Below are 25,231 nucleotides of genomic sequence, written 5' to 3'. Positions count from 1 at the left end.
GACTTGTGCGGCACAGCACACCAATGGCAGGTGGATGGTGTGGACAATAGCGGGTGTTGTGTGATGGCGGCCATCACGAGTTTAAGAGAATGCTCGCCATGCTAAAGCTATTGCTCCTGTGAATGCTATGCTAATGCTACAAGTTACATTTAGAGTGAAAGGATAACTCAGTAAACACCTTAAAACAGGGGTCCCCAACCTTTTTTGCACCACGGACCGGTGTCATTTGGGTCATTTTTTTTCACGGACCGGTGTTCTGACAAATTTTGCAACCCATCAAAAATTGCAACGATGCAGTTCTGCACATGCGCGTAACGTTAAACAGAGCCGCAAAATGGGCAAATGCAGCGATTCCAAAGTAAACACTACAAACTTTCTTGAAAGAAAGGAATATTAACTTACGTTTGATCATGGAAGGACTTGTAGAAAAGTTCTCCTCAGATACATCCTGCCATGTAAGCTGCACACAACAACTGCACATTGCTCTCAACATTAACGACTTCGCCTTGTCGTTAAACATTAATTAAGAAGCCCGCTTCACAAAGATACGATGCTGGAAATTGTAGCAAGGTTTTCAATGCTCTTGTAGCGATGTCAGGATATTCCAGAATGACTTTAATCCAGAACATCGGTAGAGTTGTTGTCTCAAATGTACGTTTAATAAGGTCGCCGTCATTTGCGATCTCTACAAGTTGATCTTCCTGTTGCACAGACATGCTCGAATCACTCGGTTTATTCATAAACGGGTCACGAATCCACTCCTTCGCAGTTCGTGGGTCTTCGAGGTTGTAGGCTCGTCAGGTGCCCTTTTCGCCGTAAAAATATCTCCAAAGACGTCTGTTTTCCAGTTATCTTCGCTCGTGTGGGGGCTAATTATTTCCGGGAACAAATGTGCTGCGCCCGCGGCCTAGTAATACGTTATTATCGAGGACAAGTGCACATAGATATAGTATATACACAAACAAAATGTACTGCTAGCAGTCCAATCAATGGATTTCTATGACGACATTGTAATCTATCCCGTAGTATTATATCTAGAGTAGACATGGGGTGGCGTGGCTCAGTGGTAGACTAGTTGTCCCCCAAAACCAGAGGTTGTGGGTTCGATTCTCCGCCCTGATGAACTCGTCTAAGTGTCCTTGAGCAAGATACTGAACCCCATGTTGCTCCTGGTGCTGCGTCACCAGTAGGTAGATGGCGAGATAGTGTAAAGCGCTTTGAGCGCCTTGAAAGGTGGAAAAGCGCTATATAAGTTTAACACCATATTGGTGTGTTAAGCAGGGGCACAGGGTTAATTCGGCCAGAATGCGGTCGTTATTAAATTATTATTTCTGTGCGGCCCGGTAGCAAATGCGCCATGGACCGGTACCGGTCCGCGGCCCGGCAGATGGGGACCCCTGCTTTAAAAGGCTCAGGCAACATTGCATATTCTCTCATGCCAGATAAAAAAAAAAAATCTTACAATATTTACAAAACAAGCAAGCCTGTAGCTTCCTGTAGCAGCCTGCCATCAAGTAGCTGCAGGGTCCTTCTGCGGTCCTACCGTCAGTCAGTGGCGGCCACCGTTGCAAACACAAATGCCTGTCAAAATCTTTTTTTTACGGCTTATTTTTTTGTTAATCGGCTGATGGCCAATATTGGAAATAAGTCCATATATCGGCCTGATATATAGGCGCCAAGCTCTACATCTAACTAGATAATGCAGGTGTTCCTGATAAGCTCGCTATTGAATAGAGCTGGGAATCTTTGGGCACCTAACGATTCGATTACGATTACGATTCAGAGGCAACGATTCGATTATAAAACGATTATTGATGCACCCCCCTCCTTTTTTTTTTTTTTTTTTTTTTAAACGTTTTTTACATTAGTTCCAAAATTGTTCAAAAATACTCTCAGGCTAAACCAAACTACTATTTCAGTATCAAGTTAACATATAGCAGTAAACAAATATACAAAAATAACATTAAATAAAAAAAACTCCAGTCCCCATTCTGTATCAGCAGCTTTAAACTACATTCAATTAATTTAATGTTGTGAATCAACCGTTAAAGTTGTTAAAGTTGCCCCCGTTATTCCATAATTTCCCTTTTGTCTACTTTTGACATGTGAAAGTTTTAAAGCTATTTTAAAGATAGATTCAAGTCAATATTTTACCGATTTAGAAGTATTTTATATAAAAAGTTAATTAGGTTTTCTTGGAAGGTTCGCTACAACAGCCTTGCACGGAAGTTTACTGCTTTAAGATGGCGGCCGTTTCTAACGCCCACATCTAGCTTTTTGCTGATGTGCTGCTACCGCTACCGAGTCTATATTGCATCTAGTCCTATATAAATGATATCTACCGTAACATTATGTAGCTGTACATGTAGCAGCTTTTCGGCAGCAGTCAGGTATGTTGTTGTGTTTTTTTATCTCGTGGCATGAGTTGAGCTAGAGCCGTGAGTTGAGCGTTGGCATTACCCGAGGGGCCGGGTAATGAGAAGCATGATGTTTAGCTACTCCCGCTCCGTTCCGTCCCGAAGACCGCGCTGAGTGTGTTGTACTTCCGCTTTACTTGGCATATTTCAATAATCGGAATTTGGATGTTTGTGAATCGTTCTGGAATCTTCCACGGCCGAATCGCCAATAATCTAAGAATCGGAAATTTTGCACACCTCTACTATTGAATATGTGTTTTGCTTTTTAAACGTGACAAACTAAAGAATAAAGTGTACCGTATTTTTCGGACTATAAGTCGCACCTGAGTATAAGTCGCACCAGCCATAAAATGCCCAACGAAGAGAAAAAAAACATACAGTATATAAGTCGCACTGGAGTATAAGTCGCATTTTGGGGGGAAATCTATTTGATAAAATCCAACACATAGAGCGGATATGTCATCTTGAAAGGCAATTTAAAATAAAAATACAATCGAGAACAACATGCTGAATAAATGAACAGTATGATAATATTACATGATGCACGACCAACAAAAATGCGAATGTGACCGGTATGTTGATTTAACATAGCTATTAAGAGTTATTCAGATAACTATAGCATAAAGAACATGCTAACAAGTTTACCAAACCATCAGTGTCACTCCAAAACACGAACATAACATGTGCAATGATATCTTAATGTGTTAATAATTTCACACGAGTCGCTACTCAGTAGAAGTCGCACCTCCGTCCAAAATATGAAAAAAAACTGCGACTTATAGTCCGAAAAATACGGTAAAATGTTTGACGGTTTGACAATTTCAGCATCCTCTCAGTTCCTCTATCTCTTATTATGTTGCGATGAGTTGTGTTTTATGAACAGGACAGGAACAGGAACCAACCGAGGTAAAAATACATCCATGGAAAAAGCCAAAAAGGGGAAAACGGTGACAATGACTCTTTGATGAGCAACTTAAAATACTTGCTCCTTAAAAAGCAGAAAATAATAATGTCCCAGCTTGTTTTGCCTGAGGCCTCTCACATGCTTTCCGATAAGCCCCCTCACCCCCATTCATGGTCTGCACTTGTGACCAGCTGACAGTGATGTTAAATTTGTGAACTGTTCCCATTTAAGTCGAGTTGTAGTAAAAAAAAAAAACAACAACAAAAAACTCAATCACGCAATATCAATGCCATTAAAACAGTGAATGCAAGTCCTTCCTGGAAGGCGGCCAGTTGCGGCACATCAACAGATGGGCCATTGAAAGGCCAGCAGGCTGTTAATGTCAACAACACTTGGAGCTGTGTGAGGCTGAACAGACTTCCTCCTTGCATCCTCCACAACACACATCCCCACCCTCCTGTTTCCCCCACCCTACAGCCTTGCAGATCACAGCTACGACTACACCCTTCTCACACCTGGACCAATGGACCACCCTTTAACTCCCCTTGGAGCTTTACAGTACTGTCATCATGTCCACCCTTCTCATCCGTTCCCATTCAGAACTCTCTTTTACCCTTAGACCTTAAGCCCTATCAACCACACAGCTGTTGTATAACCTATGATTACGTTGGTGTGAAGAGTTCTGGGAGGAGGGAGAGGTATGGGAGGAAGAAGACAGCATAGATAAAATTCTTTCTCTTTTTCTGTTTTTGCACTTGGTGGTACAGATTGGTGGGAAGGGAAACGGACTAAGACTACACTCAAAACATCATTGTCAGCCATTGTGAGGTCACAAAAGAAGGACGTACAATAATTCGAAAATTTTAAATATATTGCCGAGCGAGGCGCCACCTAACAAAAGGGAGGTGAGTACCGAGGTAGCGAGCAACGGATTTGAGCGAGTGAAACATGCAGAATGAATTGAAAACTAAATTTAGCCCAAGAAATCGGGTTATTTCATAAACTCAAGGAAGAAGATGGGCCAGATTTGTCAATGTCTTCTTCGGATGGCATCAGTGAGTGAGAAGAGTGACAGCAGTGCGCAAAGGGTGGAAGGAGGACTCACACTCCCTGGAAGCGTGGGTTTTGTGATGAACTGCTTTTTGGAGTGGGCCGTGCCTGAAAAAATTAAAACTCAACCGGTTTATTGTAAATATTTTGGAAAGCATTTTTTTTAATGTTCTTTTTGATTTTTTCCCCACAATTAATCTTTTTAATTTGTACATACGCGTACATATGTGTGTTCGAGAAGCTTGATTGTATATGAGTGGTTCTGATAAGGTGATGGGTGCAATACTACGGCTGTCAAACGATTAAAATTATTCGAGTGAATTACAGCTTAAAAATTAATTAATTGTAATTAATCGCAATTCAAACCATCTTTAAAATATGTCATATTTTTCTGTAAATTATTGTTGGAATGGAAAGATAAGACACAAGACGGATATATACTGTACATTCAACATACGGTACATAAGTACTGTATTTGTTTATTAGAACAATAAATCAACAAGATGGCATTAACATTCTCTTAAAGCAATCCATGGATAGAAAGACTTGTAGTTCTTAAAAGATAAATGTTAGTACAAGTTATAGAAATTTTATATTAAAACCCCTCTTAATGTTTTCGTTTTATTAAATTTTGTAAAATTTTCAATCAAAAAATAAACTAGTAGCTTGCCATTGTTGATGTCAATAATTACACCATGCTCACTCATTGTACAAACCCATAAAATCAGTTGGACCCAAACGCCAGCAGAGGGCGCCAAACACCAAAAAACAAGTAACAAGCGGACATTACACTGTACTGTCATTTTAGTCTGTTTGAGCGGGGCATGTGCGTTAATTGCGTCAAATATTTTAACGTGATTAATTTAAAAAATTAATTACCGCCTGTTAACGCGATAATTTTGACAGCCCTATGCAATACATAACCTCACAAAGAGATATCCTCCAAACCCTTTTTGTGTTAGATGGTATATATTTTGTTTCACTATTTTGGACTGCTGGTCTACTGTAGTATGTAACCTGTTTCGCCCATACTATGTATAAAGGCCAAAAACGCCTATGACCTATACCTTCTGTTTCTGTTGAAATATCAACTATAAAGCTATTCAGTCTAGGGATGTCCCGATACGATCATGTGATCGGAAATCAGGCCGATAGCACCATTTTTCAGAGGATCGGAATTGGGTGCAAACGATTTTAATTTTTAATTTTTTAATTAAAAAATTGTATTTATGTTTTTCTGCTTCATGCTCGTACAGCGTCTCACTCTCCCTCCTGCTGCTTTTCTTGGTCAGCAGTGCACTGACTGGAGTTTGCATGATATAGTTAACGATGAGTGACAGGCTTTCAAGTTTTGATCTTGCCAGAGAAGCTTTGGAGCGCTAACTTCAGTGGGATCGAATGCGTCAATCATCGTTTAGCTTGCTAAACACTAATAGAAGTGTGCTGTGGCAACTCATTGTGTGTGTGTAGGTGAACGGCTGTTCTCTGCAGCGTAAGCAGATTTGAGTAGACTCACTCAGTGAAGCATTTAATAAAGACAAAGCATTTTTCTACGTTATTCCTGTTTAAAAATAATTCACATTATGAAAGCGGCACGGTGGGACAGAAATACATTTATTTTTATTTATTTATTTATTTTTTTGGGAACAACACTTCTTTTCGGTATTGGATCGGGACTATCAAAATTCTCAAAATCAGGCGACTTGGGTGCAAAAATATGTGATCTGGACATTACTAATTCAGTCTAATTTTTTTCTGTTATTATCAACATATACTATTATCCAGCTTCATTGAGCATGCTTGGTAGCGTATCACAAAAGTGAGTACACCCCTCGCATTTCTGCAGATATTTAAGTATCTCTTTTCATGGGACAACACTGACAAAATGACACTTTGACACAATGAAAAGTAGTCTGTGTGCAGCTTATATAATAAATTCATTTTTCCCTCAAAATATAGCCATTAATACCTTAACCCCTGGCAACAAAAGTACAACCCTTAGAAACTACGTACATCCCTAAATGTCCAAATTGAGTACTGCTTGTCATTTTCCCTCCAAAATGTCATGTAACTCGTTACAGGAGTGCTGTCAGCATTGCTGCAGAGATTGAAGTGGTGGGGGGTCAGCCTGTTAGTGCTCAGACCATACACTGCACTCTAAATCAAATTGGTGTGCATGGCTGTCACCCCAGGAGGAAGCCTCTTCTGAAGACGGTACACAAGAAAGCCCGCCCATCTCATTAGACCATAGGACATGGTTCCAGTAATCCATGTGCTTTGTTGACATGTCTTCAGCAAACTGTTTGTGCGATTTCTTACAATTGGTCAGTGAAGAGAACAACATTTTGGTTAAAAAGGGACTCAACCAGGCCATTCTGAACAAGTCTTTCGTTGAAGTGTGAAGGCAACATCAAAGGTATGCAAAATAAGACAAAATAGGCTTAGACCTTAAAAGGTTAAACCAATCAATATTTTGTCAAAGTCTCAAACAATTTTAACAATAACCATTGCAAACTGAAATAAATTCTGGGCCACTACTAAATTTATGTTCAGGTTTCAGGATTATTCCAGTCAATGCTGAGATTAAAAAGTATTCCAGAACAAAGATGCAAAGATCTTATGATGATTTTATATAATCGTATCTAATGTTATGTTACTTCATCCAAAAATCTTTTAAAAGAACATTATTTGCTTGTTTGGATGGGGGAGCTATCAATTACCCAATTCAAATCATTTGTGCTTCTGGAATATTGGACTCTCACCAATGTTAAAATAGACCGCAAAATATATAAATATAAAGCAATCATAACTTCAAAGCACTTAAATTATACACCCGATTATGTGTATTACTTACTGTACTCAATTCAATTACTTCTCAATGCAAACACCGCTGATAATTAATTTGGAAAAAAAATACATCGTGGTAGTACCAACCTTGTATTGCCATATTTCATACTAGAGGCGTGCGAAATTTCCGATTCTTAGATTCTTCGCGATTCGGCCGTGGAAGATTCGAGAACGATTCACAAACGTTCAAATTCCGATTATTGAATTATACCAGGTAAAGCGGAAGTAAAACACAGTCAGCGCGGTCTTTGGTACGCAATGAGGAACGGACCGAGAGTAAATATGTTCAACTCATGCCGCCAGATAAAAAAAAAACAATCGTACCTGACTGCGGCCGACAGCCGCTACAAACAACGCCCGCTTGTTAGTTGGTACAAACAAACGGCTACAGTAGATATCATATATATGGAGAACTAGATGCAAAATGACAGATGACGGCGGTGTTAGAACATGTATTATTGAACAGAGATGCGAAATGACGGACTTGTCGGTGTTAGTAAACAGCCACCATCTTAAAGCAGTAGACTTCTCAAGAAGGCTCTGTTGTAGCGAATCTAATAAACTTTTTATCTAAAATACTCCTAAATTGGCAAAATCTTGTCTTGAATCTATCTTTAAATGATGAAACAGTTTTAAAACTTTGACATGTCAAAAGTAGACAGAAGGGAAATTATGGAATAACTGGAGCAATTTTAACAACTGTAATGGTTGATTCACAACAATAAATTAATTGAATGTAGTTTAAAGCTGCTGATACAGAATTGGGACTGGAGTATTTTATTTACTGTTACTTTTGTATATTTGTTTACTGTTAACTTGATACTGAAATAGTAGTTTGGTTTAGCCTGAGAGGATTTTTGAACAATTTTGGAACTAATGTAAAAAACATTTAAAAACAAAAAAAAAACAAAAAACAAAAAAAAAGGAGGAGGGTGCATCAATAATCGTTTTATAATCGAATCGGAGCGTCTGAATCATAATCGTAATCGAATCGTTAGGTGCCCAAAGATTCCCAGCTCTATTTCATACTAGAAAATGCATATCACTTGTACAACCTCTGTGTCTCTTTGGTGGGAGCTAATGCAAAATGTGGGTTAAGGTCATTCTGAATGTAGGTTAAAGTGATGAGGAGCGTGTACTGGGTACTGTATTTCTATAAGTCAGGGTTGTTCATTTTCAGATAGCAATCAAAATTGATTTAAAAAGAAAGGGGAAAAAAAAGGTATCTCAACAAATGTAAATGCCTGCTTTCCATTATTCAAGGTTAGGCTCAGACAAAAAGGGAACACAAAGACTGAGGAGGACACTGCAGTGAGGCTTCTTGTCCATTGACCTCCTCTTCCTGCTCTCGAGGGCTGCAGTATCCTGTCCTCCACACTTTAAGTCAATCAATGTTATTGTAGACTTGTTCTGATTGATACACACACTTTGATCTGTTAACAGCCTGGCACTGTTCGTGTGTTTAATCACTTACACTATCCTATAGCAAAGCTAATGTCCACGCTTTGGTGCCATTCTCTCCGAGGATAGGACACATGCTTAGAGGCAAACAATGACCGGGATTCAATAACAGACGTACAGCTTACCTACTGGCCGTGACGTCTTCTTTCTCCTTTGTCTTGTTTTGCCTCACTAATGTTTTAAAACGCGGTAGCGAAGTGGAACGTTTACTCCTAGAGTTCTGGATGTTGCACTGTCTGTCCAGCACTGACTGCCTGACAGGCGCCAGTCTTGAGCGTTGAGCTGTTCTCTATTGCGCTCTTCCCATATTCGCTCACCCTCCCTCCGCCGCTCGCTCGCTCGCTCGCTCTCTCTAGGCACGCGTGCTGAATAATGCAGTTGGCGGGAGTGTGTTCGGAGCCCTTCCAGAGACAATCAAAGCACCATTGCCCGGCAAGCACAATGGGCGCCGACCCCGAGCAGATCAGGTTGCCTCTGTTTCGGGCCTTCGTTTCATTTATTGGGTTTCACAACGAGTTTTGGACGGGGGCCCAAGGTAAACCCACTTATGGGGCCCTCCGGTCCACATGGAAATTGTAAACGCATCCCCTGATGCCATACTGGTATCAGTATGAAATTCATTCCCATTTTATTTATGTGCTCATAGGCGGAGTTTGACTTTTGGGCATAAGCGGAGTTTAAGGGGGGGCCAGGCCCCCCTAATGGCCGAAATATATCATTGCGTGTAATTGACTTTCCTATACATATATATATATATATATATGTATAGGAAAGTCAATTATATATATATATATATATATATATATATATATATATATATATATATATATATATATATATATATATATAGAAAAAAAATTGGGGGAGAGCAATTTTATTTTTCAAATGATTTTTTTCTTTCATTCATTCACTTTGTTTGAAATTTTTTTTTTGTTTGTTTGTTTGAAGCAACTTTTTGGTGGATTTAATGACTTAGACACAAATGTCCTACCCGTAATATGGCCCCTACACAAAAAAGATGGCTAAAATCAAAGAAAACTTTTTAAATTAAAAATGTAATGTGTTCAAATGCAAATATTTGAGTCTCAAATATTTTTTCGCATTCAAAAACTTTTTTTCTATGATTAAATTTTTTTTTTTTTTTTGATTGAAGTGATTTTTTGTTGAAAATATATATTTTTTGTTTGAAGCAACTTATTTTTGGATTGAATAATAAAGACACAAATGTCCTAGCCAAAATGTGGCCCAAACGCAAAAAATTACTTCAATCAGTTGCTTCAATAATAAAAAATTGACTTCAATCCCCCGAAAAAATTCAAAGAAAAATAGCTTTCAAATGCATCTTTTTGAGTTTCAAATTTAAACACATTCAAACACATTTTTTTTTTTGATTGAATAATGAAGACACAAATCTACCTCCATATGTCTCCGGCCAGGGGATACAATTTTTGACTGGGGTAACTACATTGGCACGACATCGGCGGGCGTACCATATTCAATGGATGACGATCTTGGCGAAAAATATAGCTGCCCTAAGCACCCTGATTTAGAATTCCCCTCAAAAATGATGGGAAACAAAAAAACGCTCATTTTCAACTTATTATTATAAATATTCTTGTAAGTTAATTTTATTGCTGACACTGCGTTTTGGGGTCATCAACATGTTGTGCCAAACCCCCAGCCCAAAAGTCAAACTCCGCCTATGCTTTTGGGGCGGGGGGGGCACAACATGTCGATGACGCAGTGTCAGCAATAAAATTAACTTACAAGAGTATTCATAATAATAAGTTGAAAATTAGCGTGGTTTTTTTTTTTTTTTTTTCCTATCATTCTTGAGGGGAATTCGAAATCAGGCTGCTTAAGACAGCTGTACTGTATTGGCCCGAATATAAGACGGCCCTGATTGTAAGACGACACCCTCTTTTTCAAGACTCAAGTTTGAAAAAAAGACTTTTTGAACACCAAATTAATTTATGATTTTAACAATATATTTGAGAGAAAAAGCATGTTATTTTGCCTCATTCAAATCTTAATATCTAAACATTTAAATATGTAAACTAAAGCTCATAAATGAATGGCTTCTGGTTTTTGAAATGTAAATAAACCAGTCTATAGTGATAAAACAACAAAATTGCAATAACTGCATTAACCATCAAAGTGAGGTCTAAGCTGTAGTCTTGAAACAAATCTGAATAAGGAAAAACATTGCAATAAAATAATGCAAACTGGTTAAACTTGAGAGTAGCTAAGATCTGTCATGACAGAACATTACTCCTCAAGTTCAGCATTCACTTCAATGATATCTGGCACTATCTAGCGTCTTGAATGGGTATAATGTCTAGACCCCGAATATTAGATGACTCCCACTTTTTCAGTCTTATTTCAGTGCAAAAAACACTGTCTTATATTCGGGCCATTACGGTACTTTTCGCCAAGATCGTCATACATTGAATATGGTACGCCTGCCGGTGTCATGCCAATGTAGTTACCCCCGTCAAAAATGGTATCCCCTGGGCGGAGTCAGTTACGACGAGGTTTTATAACATGGCTCACCCATCAAAAGAAAAAAAACATTTTTTTCTGTCATGTAACGTAACATACGTACTGAACATAAAAAAAAGGCAATGTTTTACTGTTTTACTCGTAGGATGACCGATAACTGTTATTACTGTAATTCAAGTCCTGTATGGAGTTTCTCCAGTTTAATTAACATCGATGTCCAAAATATATAACTCTGGTTCTTTTCTGGCTTAAATTAATTGTTTATGTCGACATAACTCATAATTAATGTGTGTGTGCTACTGTGCACACTCCCGCGGAAAGGGGATACAATTTTTGACGGGGGTAACTACATTGGCAAGACACCGTTGGGGGCTCTGTTGTACAATTAGCGTCTTTAGTGGGGTAAATTGAAACTCCGCCCACCATTTTGGCGGTGCTCTCTGGCGTTTCATTGTCCGCATTTTCCATCCTTTCAATTACGTACATCCATCTTGCCTCTTCGGTCCTTGGGTGGTTTTGGCTCATCAAAGCAAATAACCGTTTAAGGTGCTAGTCATATGATCAGTTCGAAAAGTAATTTTGACCCATGATAAAAATATTTTTTTTTGTTTATTTCATTCATTTTTGTTGTTTATTTTATTGCTTTACAACTTTTATAGACAATATTTTCCCGGAAAACTCTTAATTTTAAAATCATAAATAGGAAAGTCAACTGTATGCAATTACACTTTTCGGTCACCGGGGGGGAGAGGGGGGGCTGGCCCCCTGGCCCCCGTGTGTCCCTTACACTTCGCGTACGTATGCGCTTCATTATGTGGAATGTAAAACCATAGAATTGACATGGAGTCCTCAATAGCAGCAGCCCAGTAATGTAGTTGGTTGTCACAATAATGTTTTTTTTTTCAATACTTCAATTTGAAGGCACTGATTAAGTATTAGCTAACTATTCACAGTGTTACCAGGATTAGTTTATTATTGTCAGGGGTGGGACATGTACTCCATTACATTTGCTTGAGTAACGTTTTGTGAAAAATGCACTTCTAAGAGTAGTTTTACAAAGCCATATTTTTTACTTTTACTTGAGTAGATATATTCTTTTTCTTTTCTTCTTCTCTCTTATTTTCATGTCTAAAGTGCATCAGTGGGTTGTGCAATTATGGGCGAAAAAAATCTTAAATCGGGATTTATTTAAACTTTTTAATTTGATTATGATTAATGGAAAGGAAAAATATCTGCATTGACTGCAAATAAAACAATTTTTTAAATAAATAAAAACATTTGAAATTACAAATTAATGCACTAATAGGTATTTGGTTTGAACATATTACAACATGGTCTAGCCTTCTTTCCTTCTAACCAGGCGATTTTCAAGAAGAAAAGCAGCAGCATTTGTTTTTCTTTTTTTGACTGTCAACACTTTCCTGTGAAGCACAGACTCTTTAAGAAGCTTCTGGTTCTATACATTCAAGCAGTTTTACTACATTTCTCCAGTTCAATTAATGTTAACTGTAAAAAAAAAAAAAAAAAAAAAACATTCAGCAGGACACTTCTATCTAAGTAGCTTCCTACTCAAGTTTTGCAGGTTAGTAGATTCAGATTCACACAGTTTAATGTTATGCTAACTCTGACGCAGGTTGAACTTTCAGTAGCAAAATTGTGTATTGTGTTCCCCACCTCCACAACATTGACATCTTTTTACGTTATAGATAGTGGCTGCTGCTGCTGCTGCCCCCAAAAAACCTCTAATATCCCTCTCTTCAAAGGGAGAGGCATGTCGTCAACATGTAATTCTGTCAGGGTTGTCTGTGTGTGTGTGTTGGAGGGGGTGAAGTAATCTGTTAAAAATAAGTAAAATACATTAAAGCAATAGTTTATTTAACTTTGGGGGTCATATATATATATATATATATATATATATGTTGAAAAAGTTTTTGTTTGTTAATGACACGGTCACCACCTGACACCTTGCTTGCTACCGGGTCACGTTGAATAAGGCGATATTGGAACGGATGAAAAAAGTTGTCTGACCGAAAACAACTAAATATATGTTTAAAACTGTTTCCCAGTGTTATTGATGATTTGCACTATAAGTGCTGTAAAAAAATTCCAACTAAAATTTTATTTGGCAAATTTAGAAGCAAGAAAATTTATATTTTCTCTCTTCTTGTTGTCTATGTTTTTTTTCCATCATTTAATACAATCAACAGTGGCCGTGAATGGTATGATTTTTTTTCTTCTAATTCTCCCATGGAGCTTTTATGAATTACCCTTATGAATTCTGCCAACGAAGTGGCCAGACAAATGAGTGGAATAACCATACATGAAAAATCTGAGCAGAAAGTACAAAAGTAACGGATATTAAAAATAACGAGTTGTGTGAGTCCCGCATAAATTCAGCACATGCTTAAAGCCACAACACGTGAAGAAGGTCTTACAGCTTTGTTTGTGTGTCTTAATTTTTAGTTTTCAACACCTAGCCATTATTCAGAAAAATATACATGGACAATATGTAGGGAATTGCAGTGTAAATATTGTTATAATCTCTAGATAAAGCAGATTTGGTCCTCCTCCTAAAAGGTTAGTGATTAATGTGTTGAATGCTATATACATAATAATAATGTTGAATGACATAATTAAATGCAAATTAACAATTACACTCACCATAGCAGTGTGAAGATGTCTGCTCTGCATTGCAGCCTTATGTCCATTTGTTGTTGTACCGTTAGCCCCATAGCCTAGTAAAAACAAAGAAATGTATTTACTGTGTATATGGAAAAGAATGTCATTTTCTGTCATCTTCCCAGTTATCCCATGTCTGAATGTTTTTCAAAAATCTAAACATACTGGGAAAATGTTTATTTTGTTTACAGACATAAATCTGTTAACATTTCTACTGAATAGCATAGATGATTAGTAAATAAGTTAAACGCAAATATAGACTACTTTAAACAGTGCTAATAAATGTTGGGACATCTAGTCTACTGTTGTATTTATTTCCTGTGGAAAGACAATAAAGATTCTTCTCTAACTTAATCCATATCTATGATTTTCTGCATGAAATGGTCAATATGTTATGTAACATTTATGTACAGGTACTCTGATGTAGAATTATATAAATGTGGACCTAAAGCAGCATTGCTCCCTCTTTTGTGTATCTGGAATAGTGCTGTCAAATTGAACTATGAATGAAAAAAAATGCTTGCTTGGTTGATATCCAGAATGTATGTATCACATATACTATGTACATATACTATATTGAATAGAAAAATAATATGTTATAATCTATTCTGTTCCGGTGGTTATGTTTCAAAATAAATTCAATTTAATAATCCTAATTTCCAAACACAGTTTTTTTTTTTTTCCATCAAGGCAATTGTGTCCTTGAGAAATACAATGCTATTTACTGTGTTTCTGCAGCTACAAGCCTTAAATATGAGCAATATCACGTGACAGTGTTTGAATAGGCTGACAGTCATATCCCACTTCATGCTAAATTGTCATTATCCCATGATAATTTGATAAGAGTAGCCAGGGATAGAATATATGTGTGGCCTGGATCTGGTTGTCATGGTATCGCTAACATGATCAGCTATCATATCCTGTCAGGGCCCTTGTACTGTATGTGTCATTCTGCACCAGAGTATCACTCCATGTGTACGTTTCCAATTTAATGTGAATAATTGTTCAATTATGATGTGAAATAGATGCTGAATAAGCCATTTTCTTCATGCTAATATAGTAGTTCACTTTCTCTTCATGTTACTTACCTGCCTTTTCATAAGCCACAAAGATTACAGTTAGCTTGTAAAAGGATTGTGGTTTTCTTTTATTATTCGATGTACTACAGTCCCTGACAAAAGTTTTGTCGCTTATCCATTTTGTTGAAACATATGCTAATATCCTGACTTTTAATTATTCAATTGGTTTCAGAAATGGCTCATATGAAAGCTAAGACCCTCCCAAATGACATTTTTTGTTCAATTTTCACACTACTTTCTGTAGGCGACAAAACTTTTGTCTTGCCAAAATTTGACCTTTATGTCTTCATTAAATAATAAATCTTTTTTCAGTGAAACAAATATATTTTTGTACAGTCAACATCATTTGGGAGGGTCTTAGCTTTCATATGAGCCATTTCTGAAACCAATTGAATAATTAAAAGTCAGGTTATTAGCAAATGTTTCTAAAACGACAAGACTTTTATCACGAACTGTATTTGTATAGGGTAAAGTACTGAATAAATATGAAATCAAGCTCATACTCCAGAAGATTATGGTGCGGTAAAGTTGTAGAAATTATTTCCTATAATGGATTTTTCCCCCTACTAGTGCACTTCCTCACAAAAAAAATAAATCAAGGTTTATTTCATGCATAGTACATTTTGATATAACAAGAGTAACATTACATTTATCTCAGTTAGTCCTGCGTGACACACATTAAACTAAATGAAATGAGGAGCATAAACATAGGTCACAAAAATTTCCATGACAGCCTTTGCATCATCTACAACAAATCATTTCTCTGAGATGTTATGAAAATGACTGTAACTTTGCGAGGAGTTGTGCTTTGAGAAAATATAATTCCTTTCAAAATCCTTTCTTATAAAATTCTTATTCCACATTTATTCCAATAACGTTTCTCCTCGCACATTAGCGAGCACTTGTTAGTGGTAATGGGTTGTATCAGAAAAGATAAGGGTGCAGTGAGGAGAGCTTGTGATTCTTTCTTGACAGCAGCCAATCAAACGGTGAATGTTAAATAGAGAGACAGATGGAAGAACAACAAGCAAGAGACAGCAGGGGCTGAACTGGAGAAACTCAGCTTTATTTGTCGAAAGATAGCAAGAGGATACAAACGTCAGAGAAAGACGGGTGGAGAATGTGATAATGAGTGCAAGAAAGTGATGTGAACAATAGAAAATGCGCTCCTTTTTAAATGAACAGTCCATACAACCATGATGGCAGGAGAGGGGTAGAAAGGACGCTCCCTAGAGAGATAAAGTAGTACTTCACTGCTTCTTTTTAAAACACTACAGGAACACAGGTTGGCAAAAGCTCATCATCTTTGCTCTTCCTTTTTTGGGGTGAGACAAGTCTATTTTGGAGTGATTGTAGGTGCTTCTTGAATACAAACGCTCAACGTACACTTCACAATTCCAGAAGACAAGCCTTTAATATCCTGTGATTTTGAAGAGGCTAACAATAATGAAGTGTGTTGACTGCAAATAATGACGATCGGGTAGCCCAACCAAACCAGTCAAATTAAATTCATATTTCTGTGTTCTATTTTGACTGTCCTCATTAAGGTGGAATTTGAGCTGGAGTCTATACCAGAGGACTTTTGACAACTTGCATGAGCCACACCGTGGTCGAATTGCTAGTCAAATGCAGATTCAACATTATAGAATGGCAACCGTTTCTGTTCTTGACTTGCATTTCCAGAGGTTGTCAGAATATCTAATCTAAATAGTCAAAATGTTGGTGGTCTGCGTTGGAGGAAAATAAAACACTTGCTTGGCATGCCGTTAAGAGGCAACCATGCACATCTATTGAGATGGTTAGTTAAGATCTTGCCTCTGCAAATTGTTTTTACATCCTCACATGCCTTTAGGAGTCAGCGTGACACATCTGCAGAAGGAATTAGCTGTTAGGAGAAGATCAGATGAGGTTGTGAAGTCAAAGGGAACAAAATAAAATTGGGTGTGTTTTAACTGTGACATTAGGCAGCAACGTAGTCTGAAAAATAGAAAATTCTTCTAGTATTGCATAATGGGACATTAAACATGTCTATACTAAGCTATCTTTAGTCTACCATAGATGTGAAAAATAAAGTAATTGCTGAGTGGATAAAGAGCCTACTGTAGTGTAACATATTTACATTCTTCACCTATACAGAAACCCCGACACAAGGTGCACTATTGGACAGTCACTCAGCAGCAGTGGTCATGGCAATGAATAAAGCATGTTTATTTTAAGGCAGACTATTTTTTCAGGTAGAACAATCATTTAGACATTTAGAGAAGAACGTGAGTATATTTTAGTTTATGAGTTAATGTTTATGAGTTTATGCATTTAAAATTGCAAGCTTAGATATATGGTAGCAATGTAAATTATGGTAACAGACCTGGGTTGCACAAGCACCATTCAAAAATATTTTGTGGATTTAATTAATTTGGATCCTGAAATGCACTTCCTCATATAGTGGCATAAAACTTCTGAGACTACTGTCCATCTGTTATGGATAAGGCATTTTTTAGGAATTACACCTTTATCTGAAATAATGCATTAATATAATTGCATAATTATAATTCATTAATTACAAAGTATAGGAATTTTAGATATTTACTCATGCATAATATCATCCCTACAAAAAGAAAAGATAGTCATCTTTTCTCATCAGCCTTCTTAAATGTTTGTGCTGGAATGTTCCTAGATGGGAAATGTGGAAAAACTTTAATCTCAGTTTTACAGACGCTATGGCTTCTGTACAGGCAGTGTGTGATATGGTCAAGATGTCAACTGAGACACACGGCAGTATTAGATTACAGAGTAAAGCTAACAGATGCCACCCAATGCCACTACCTGATATTTTTCCTGAGGGGCCGGTAAAGGAGGTGCCTTCAGTAATTAAGGTGTAATGTTTATTTATTGATCTTCATCAAGACCACTTTGATTATTTGGTGCTGGGCATCTATTAGAAAAGGTAACAGACTACAACAGATGCCACTATTTGAGGAAATTTTCTTCCCAGACACTATCGATACAACATTATTGCTGTTGTATATATATTTTCAATTAATAAGCCTTGGCAGGGATATGGATGATTCCTGCTTTTGGAAGCTCTGCTGGCCTCCAAGAAAATGAGCTGTACTATCTATAAATATAAAAAAGATATAATGTTATTCAGGCCACGTTATTGTAGCACCCTTGTAAACGAGGGCCTGGTAGGAGCACAATACGAGAGTTGGCAGTGTTCTGGTGGACCTATGCTTCACTGAAGTACAACGTGAATGATGTACGTATATATATCTATATCTATATATATATATGTATCTATCTATCTATATATCTATATCTATATATATATCTATATCTATATATATATATATATATATATATATATATATATATTTAAATTGTCATTCGCAATACTGATGGTTGGCTATCCATCCACCTTCTATACCGCTGGTTCTCATTAGGATGTGTAAAACTGGAAGGCCTATCACTGCTGACTTTTGACGAGTGGCTGGGTAAAAACTCACAACCACACCTATTGACAATTTAGACCCCTCAATTAACTTAACAAGCATATTTCTTTAAAATGTAATAGTGATATCCTAACCACTAATATTAATCTTTTTGTGCAAGCTATTAGTTGTCACTGAATTTTTCCTTATGGCCAACGTGGTCATGAATTTGTGGTTTTACATACACCAAGAAAGGAAATGGCTGCACAATTCCTAAGGTCTCCCATGGCTTCTTATTGGCTGCTGAGTAAGGAAGTGATTCAATTGGAGGAAATAACTTCATCAGCTGTATACCTCGAGTTGATGCACAAAACAAGCACCAACTCTGATCACAGCCCATTGACACCTAAAATTTACATTTCGTTAATGCATGAACACCATTGATAATACTGTAAATGTTCTGTATCTTGAATGCATTCTTGAATGGGCATGGTTTGTGACACAATGCTGTCAAGAGCTTAAAAATCACAAAGTGTAAAAAGTGCTACCCCAAAAATTATTTGCCACCCCTTAGGAAACTGTGCACCTAAGCAGACTTAAATAAATGTTTTCAAGAAAATCCAATTGTTCAATTGTTTTGTAATGACTATTCAGGTTGAAGAATAAAGAGGCACATGAAGAAACCAAGGCAACAAACCCCTACATGCCTCTTCCCTGCTGAGCCACACATACAGTGGGGCAAATAAGTACTTAGTCAACCACTAATTGTGCAAGTTCTCCCACTTGAAAATATTAGAGAGGCCTGTAATTGTCAACATGGGTAAACCTAAACCATGAGAGACAGAATGTGGAAAAAAAAAAACAGAAAATCACATTGTTTGATTTTTATAGAATTTATTTGCAAATCATGGTGGAAAATAAGTATTTGGTCTATACCAAAAGTTCATCTCAATACTTAGTTATGTACCCTTTGTTTGCAATAGCGGAGGCCAAACGTTTTCTGTAACTCTTCACAAGCTTTTCACACACTGTTGCTGGTATTTTGGCCCATTCCTCCATGCAGATCTCCTCTAGAGCAGTGATGTTTTGAGGCTGTCGTTGGGCAACACGGACTTTCAACTTCCCTCTCACCCCGTGGCGTCAAAATGATAACAAGAACAGGGAGCAAAATTCCCAGAACCACACGGGGTGACCTAGTGAATGACCTACAGAGAGTTGGGACCACAGTAACAAAGGCTACTATCAGTAACACAATGTGCCGCCAGGGACTCAAATCCTGCACTGCCAGACGTGTCCCCCTGCTGAATAAAGTACATGTCCAGGCCCGTCTGCGGTTCGCTAGAGAGCATTTCGATGATCCAGAAGAGGACTGGGAGAATGTGTTATGGTCAGATTAAACCAAAATAAAACGTTTTTGTAGAAACACAGGTTCTCTTGTTTGGAGGAAAAAGAATACTGAATCGCACCATACCCACTGTGAAGCATAAGGGTAGAAACATCATGCCTTGGGGCTGTTTTTCTGCAAAGGGACCAGGACGACTGATCTGTGTAAAGGAAAGAATGAATGGGGCCATGTATCGAGAGATTTTGAGTGAAAATCTCCTTCCATCAGCAAGGGCATTGAAGATGAGATGTGGCTGGGTCTTTCAGCATGACAATAATCCCAAAAACACAGCCAGGGCAAAAAAAGGAGTGGCTTCGTAAGAAGCATTTCAAGGTCCTGGAGTGGCCTAGCCAGTCTCCAGATCTCAACCCCATAGAAAATCTGTGGAGGGAGTTGAAAGTCCGTGTTTCCCAACGACAGCCCCAAAACATCACTGCTCTAGAGGAGATCTGCATGGAGGAATGGGCCAAAATACCAGCAACAGTGTGTGAAAAGCTTGTGAAGAGCTACAGAAAACGTTTGGCCTCCGTTATTGCCAACAAAGGGTACATAACAAAGTATTGAGATGAATTTTTGGTATTGACCAAATACTTATTTTACACCATGATTTGCAAATAAATTCTTTAAAAATCAAACAATGTGATTTTCTGTTTTTTTTCCCACATTCTGTCTCTCATGGTTGAGGTTTAACCATGTTGACAATTACAGGCCTCTCTAATATTTTCAAGTGGGAGAACTTGCACAATTAGTGGTTGACTAAATACTTTTATTTGCCCCACTGTATTCAAAACACAACTCTTGTTTCCTTAAGTTGTGTGTGTGTGTTTGAGTATGAAATTAAAAGCACATTACAGTAAAAAAAACATTCATTCATTCATTTCCATTCCGCTTATCCTCGTGAGGGTCGTAGAGGTGCTGGAGCCAATCCCAGTTAACTGTGGGCACTAGGCGTGGAACACCCTGAATTGGTTGCCAGCCAACCGCAGGGCACGAGGAGACAAACAATCATTCACGCAAACACTCATAGGGACAATTTGAAGTGGTCAATCAGCCTACAAAGCATGTATTTAGGAGGTCGAAGAAAACTGGAGTACCCAGAGAAAATCCATGCAGGCATCGGGGAGAACATGCAAACTCTACAAGGCTGGAGCCCGAGATTGAACCATTGAAGTAAAAAAAAAAAAAAAAACTGATTTATAATTCTATTATTATTATTTTGCAAGTGTTGACTCTTTCACAGAAGTTAATTGTGTGGTTTCATATTGGAATGACAGTGGCTGTTTGTGAAATCTTAGTGAGAATAATAACAATCTTTTTTTTTGTTTATCTGACTGTAGCTGAATTATATCAGATGAGTTTCCTGGTGATGGGTTTGAGTTTGTCGAACAAAACTGTGTTAGGAGTTCTTAAAGGATAAAAAAAAAAGCTTAAATGCACTGTTGAATCAAGGAGTAGCAGAGTAAAAAGTCAAAAGACGTGTGCGTAAGTGTGGCAGTTGCTCAGAGTCCAGATAAGAAAGGGCTTCAGTTAGTAACAATCCAAAGATAGAGGGAAAAGAGAAGTGTTGTGGGTAATCATAAAAAGGAAGCAGAAGATTCAGTCACATGACTATGCAGCACTTGCAGCGTTTCCTCTTGTCTGTACCTGTAGCAGGGGTGAGACCAGGAGGCGGGGCTTTGTTGGCTTCAGGTTTAGGCAGGGGTGATGCAGCGCTGTCGGGCTCGCGGCCTTCTGATGAGAGTTCTGTACTGACAGCCTCAGATGTGACCGGTCGACCCGACACGAGGTCGGCTGCCGTGCCGTCGATGACGGATAGGTCGGTGACCGTCTTCTCTCTCAGGGACTTCTCGTCGTCTTCATCGATCAGCACCACCTCAGCCTTGACAGCACCGTCGAAGCCAAGCAGCTGCCGGCTCTCGCTTGTGTCTTCTAGGTCCTGGTAGCCCATGAACACCATCGTGACTGGGTGCTCCTCGCTGGCTTGAGGCAAGGAGCTGTGCTCGGGTCCCATGTGGGCTGATGGGCCAGGCTGCGTTACGACGGGACCCGAGGATGGGGGCATCATGCCTAGCCGAGTCTCCCTCTGCAGGGCGACTTGGGCAGGTGGGCTCGACGGGATGGATGGCGGGGCGCAGGATGGCGGGGACAGATCGTCCCCAGCTACTGGCAAGACGCAGGCCTGTGGGGTAACCAACACGTGACCTCTCCTATCATCTCCTGCTTGCACAGGTCTAGCCACTCTTTGGATTAGCTCGTCGACTTTCGAGGAGTTCCACCCATTCTCGAGTGAGGTCGTGGACACGCCACCAGACGACTTGACTTCGTAGACGACCTTCCTGCCATCATCGTAGACCTTGACGCCCCGTGACCCCGCTTCCGAGGGACTCACGCGGTTTGCTGACAGGACATGCTGCTCGCCAGTCAGAGGGTCATGCTGCACGTTGATCTCCATGGCAAACATTGCTGTTAGAAGGAGGTGAGGGGTAATGCAGAAGGGAGTGGGGTGTAAAGGAAAAGTGAGGGGTGGAGAAAGTGGAAGGAGTGAAGCATGAAGATGGGGACACACAGTACACTAAAAACATTATTACGTCAGTCACAGCATTCCAAAAGTTAACCTTTGGGACACATCATGACTACTTTCATAAAGTTTAAACCAATGCAAGTATATCAAATATTGTACTTTTACAAGTGAAATAATGTTCCATTTTAATTTACACTGTCAGAGAAGTATTAAGATGTCTAATGACTGAAGTTGTAATTTGTATTGAAGTATGTAGAGTTGTACTCCATCATACTGATCACTTTTCCTCTAGCCGAGTACACACATACCATTAATTCATTAATTACTGTAATGCATGCTTCGTGCTGCTTATCCTCACGAGGGTCGCGTGGGTGCTGTAGCCTATCCAAGCTAACGATGGGCAGGAGCTGGTTGCCAGCCAATAGCAGGACACATATAGAAAATCAACCTTTCACACTTACAATAACACATATGGAGAGTTTAGAGTGTTCAATCAGCTTGTTTTTGGGATGTTGGAGAAAGCTAATGTACCTGGAGGAAACCCACGCAGGCACGGGGAAAATAGGCAAACTCTACAAATGTAGGCTGAAGCCCGAGACTGAACCCCTGATCACAGAACTGTGAGACGGAAATACTAATCACTCATCCACAGTGTCGACATACCATTAATGTTGATTTGATCATCGTGTGGTATGGGTGATTTAAGTAGGATTGTTTTCTCCCACATTTCTTCGGAAAATAATCAGGGCAGACGTAAATGTTAAAAATGTTCAATATTTACAACTGCATATCCTTTTGGTTGATCAAAAACGAATGCCGACGATCCATGATTGAGACGTGAAACTAGAAGTTTAAAGATGTTGAAAAATTGGCATGTGTGTACCACTTATTTGAATTGGCTCTCGATATTAGATGGAAAGATACAACATTTGATATGGCTCTTGCTTTGGATATCATTGGGCTAGTCTGTGCTCAAAGAAATAAGTATGGTTGATTTGAAATACACTATGAGGACAAAGGTTTTGGGACCTGGTATTAGACAAACAAGAAGTAAAAAAAAAAAAAGGGTTCCTAAATTTTCCCACATTGATCTTGCTTTACACACAGGGGCAACAGTTATGCCGAAAGAAAAAAAATGATTTGGCCATATATTTGGAAGCATGGGTTTGTCTCACACTACTCCTGAACTAAAAGAATTGCCACAAGACCTTTGTCCATCTAGTGTATTTTTAGTTACCTATCCAACAAAGACAAATAGTTAATAATCTCAATCAGTCTGATTCAAGTGGCCCTCTATTACATTTGGTCAATTATAATAATTTGTATTTCAAATATTTACACTGCAACACCCAATCATTTAGAATTTACTTTCATACAGATAAATGTGTATAATTATATTGGCTTTTAAAATAAAGAGCTAAACATCTTAAACCAGATTTTATTTGAAAGTTCACAATTGAAACCATATTTTGTTGCTCTCATTTTATATTATAACTAAAAAAAAAAAAACACAATCACCCATAATTTGAATCAGTACCTTCATAGATACCCACCTCCTGCATATGCCTGAATTTTGTCCTTTAGATTAATGCCTTATTTACAGAGAGATTTAAATAAAATTGATTTATCTTATAAATTCAGAAGTAAAAATACAGTATCGCTGAATCTAATTCTTGAAAACATATATACTTAAAAGTGTCTGTCTCATTATTTTTGTCTAAAAAGCAGTACAACTATCTTGTTGGGGCGAGTTAAGGTTGTTCTAAAACAGATAAACACTGAATAAAATACGACTGAAAAGTAGCAATTGGTTACACTCTACTTTCTTAAACTTACATCTAATTGAACATGTATTTCAATGTTTGTGTTGTTCCAATGTTTTAAACACCATATTATTGATGTGGGACTTTAATAAGTAGCCTATGTATACTTAAGTACTAACCTGTCTTTGTGCAGTGTGTGTTTCTAATCTAACTTGGCCACATTCCAAATCCTTGATGCCCTTTCATCCTCCCTCCCCAAATCCCCTCCCTCCCCGTCTCTCCTCTCCCCCTTGTCTTCCTCTTTACTCTTACCGGGTCTTGGAGCTGCCTTCTCTCCAGGCACAGGTGGGCAGATCCGGGGCTGTGTAGCTACGATGATTTGATTGGGATCGAGGACCGCGCCGTCCGAAAGAGGAGCGGACGTGCAGCTGGTGGGCTCTACTGAGCACGAGCAAAAAGGGGAGAAGGGGGGGTGGAGGGAGGTAAGTGTAAAAGACAGACAGTGTTGGAGGATGAGAGTGCAAACACACACACATAAACACACAGGGCACACAAATAAACACAATTTTATGAAGTGAGTCATCTACTTACACACACATACACACCCCGTGTCACTGTCCTTGTCGCACTTCTGTGCCCACGGCAACTGTAGCACCCCAGAGGTTCAAGTGCTTATGCAGCAAAAGCATGTGTGCGTGTGTGAGTGTGTGTTGGGGTGTTTTTGCATGTGCATGTGATGGGAAGAACAAAGCGACAGGGGCTTACATGGCTTTTTAGAGAATAGTGAGTGGATAAAGCCAGCGACTGCAGGCTGCAGAGTCATGGCCTTGTGTGAGTGTGAGTGTCAATAGTCTTGCTGAGCATGGTGTGTGTATGTGTATGTTTTAGTGCCTGTGTTCAGGCTAAGTATATGTCTGCGTGCTCTGCTTGTGGTGATCAGAGTGTGTGTTTAAAGGTTCATAGGCGCACTCTGGCCTGAATCGCTCCTGCCTCAGCATGATCATTATCCAAACAAACACACTGACACATGCGCACACATTTTGAAACAACAATGATGTTCTTGGGTAGGGCTGGGTATCATTTCGTTTTATCAGATATCGGTTACTATTTATTAGAATAGTTCCAGTAGTCAAATTGTTCTTGAACAGAAACTTTCAGAAAAGAAAAAAAAAATGCATTTAAACTTAATAAAAACA

The 25,231-nt window shown here is 38.6% G+C and overlaps 1 protein-coding gene across 2 annotated transcripts in view; it reads right to left on the bottom strand.

Moving 5' to 3' along the window:
- The window catches only part of LOC130905081 (A-kinase anchor protein 2), a 149,053-nt gene that overhangs the window by 42,580 nt on the left and 81,242 nt on the right, over positions 1-25,231 (bottom strand). The window contains exons 1-4 of one of the 2 annotated variants that reach the window (XM_057818099.1): positions 24,627-24,680; positions 24,348-24,473; positions 21,396-22,214; positions 13,843-13,916 (exon numbers count right to left, since the gene is read on the bottom strand). In XM_057818099.1, the coding sequence (XP_057674082.1) occupies positions 13,843-13,916; positions 21,396-22,212 (891 nt within the window). In that variant the 5' untranslated portion in view covers positions 22,213-22,214; positions 24,348-24,473; positions 24,627-24,680. Of the gene's footprint in view, positions 1-13,842; positions 13,917-21,395; positions 22,215-24,347; positions 24,477-24,626; positions 24,681-25,231 lie in introns of those variants that run through there. The other variant, XM_057818098.1, reaches the window with a different exon arrangement.

The sequence above is a fragment of the Corythoichthys intestinalis genome, chromosome 17 (genome assembly GCF_030265065.1).
Source record: "Corythoichthys intestinalis isolate RoL2023-P3 chromosome 17, ASM3026506v1, whole genome shotgun sequence".
Classification (NCBI taxonomy): Eukaryota; Metazoa; Chordata; class Actinopteri; order Syngnathiformes; family Syngnathidae; genus Corythoichthys; species Corythoichthys intestinalis.
The sequence above is the reverse complement of the archived record's forward strand: the minus strand, read 5'-3'. Positions and strand labels throughout refer to the sequence as shown.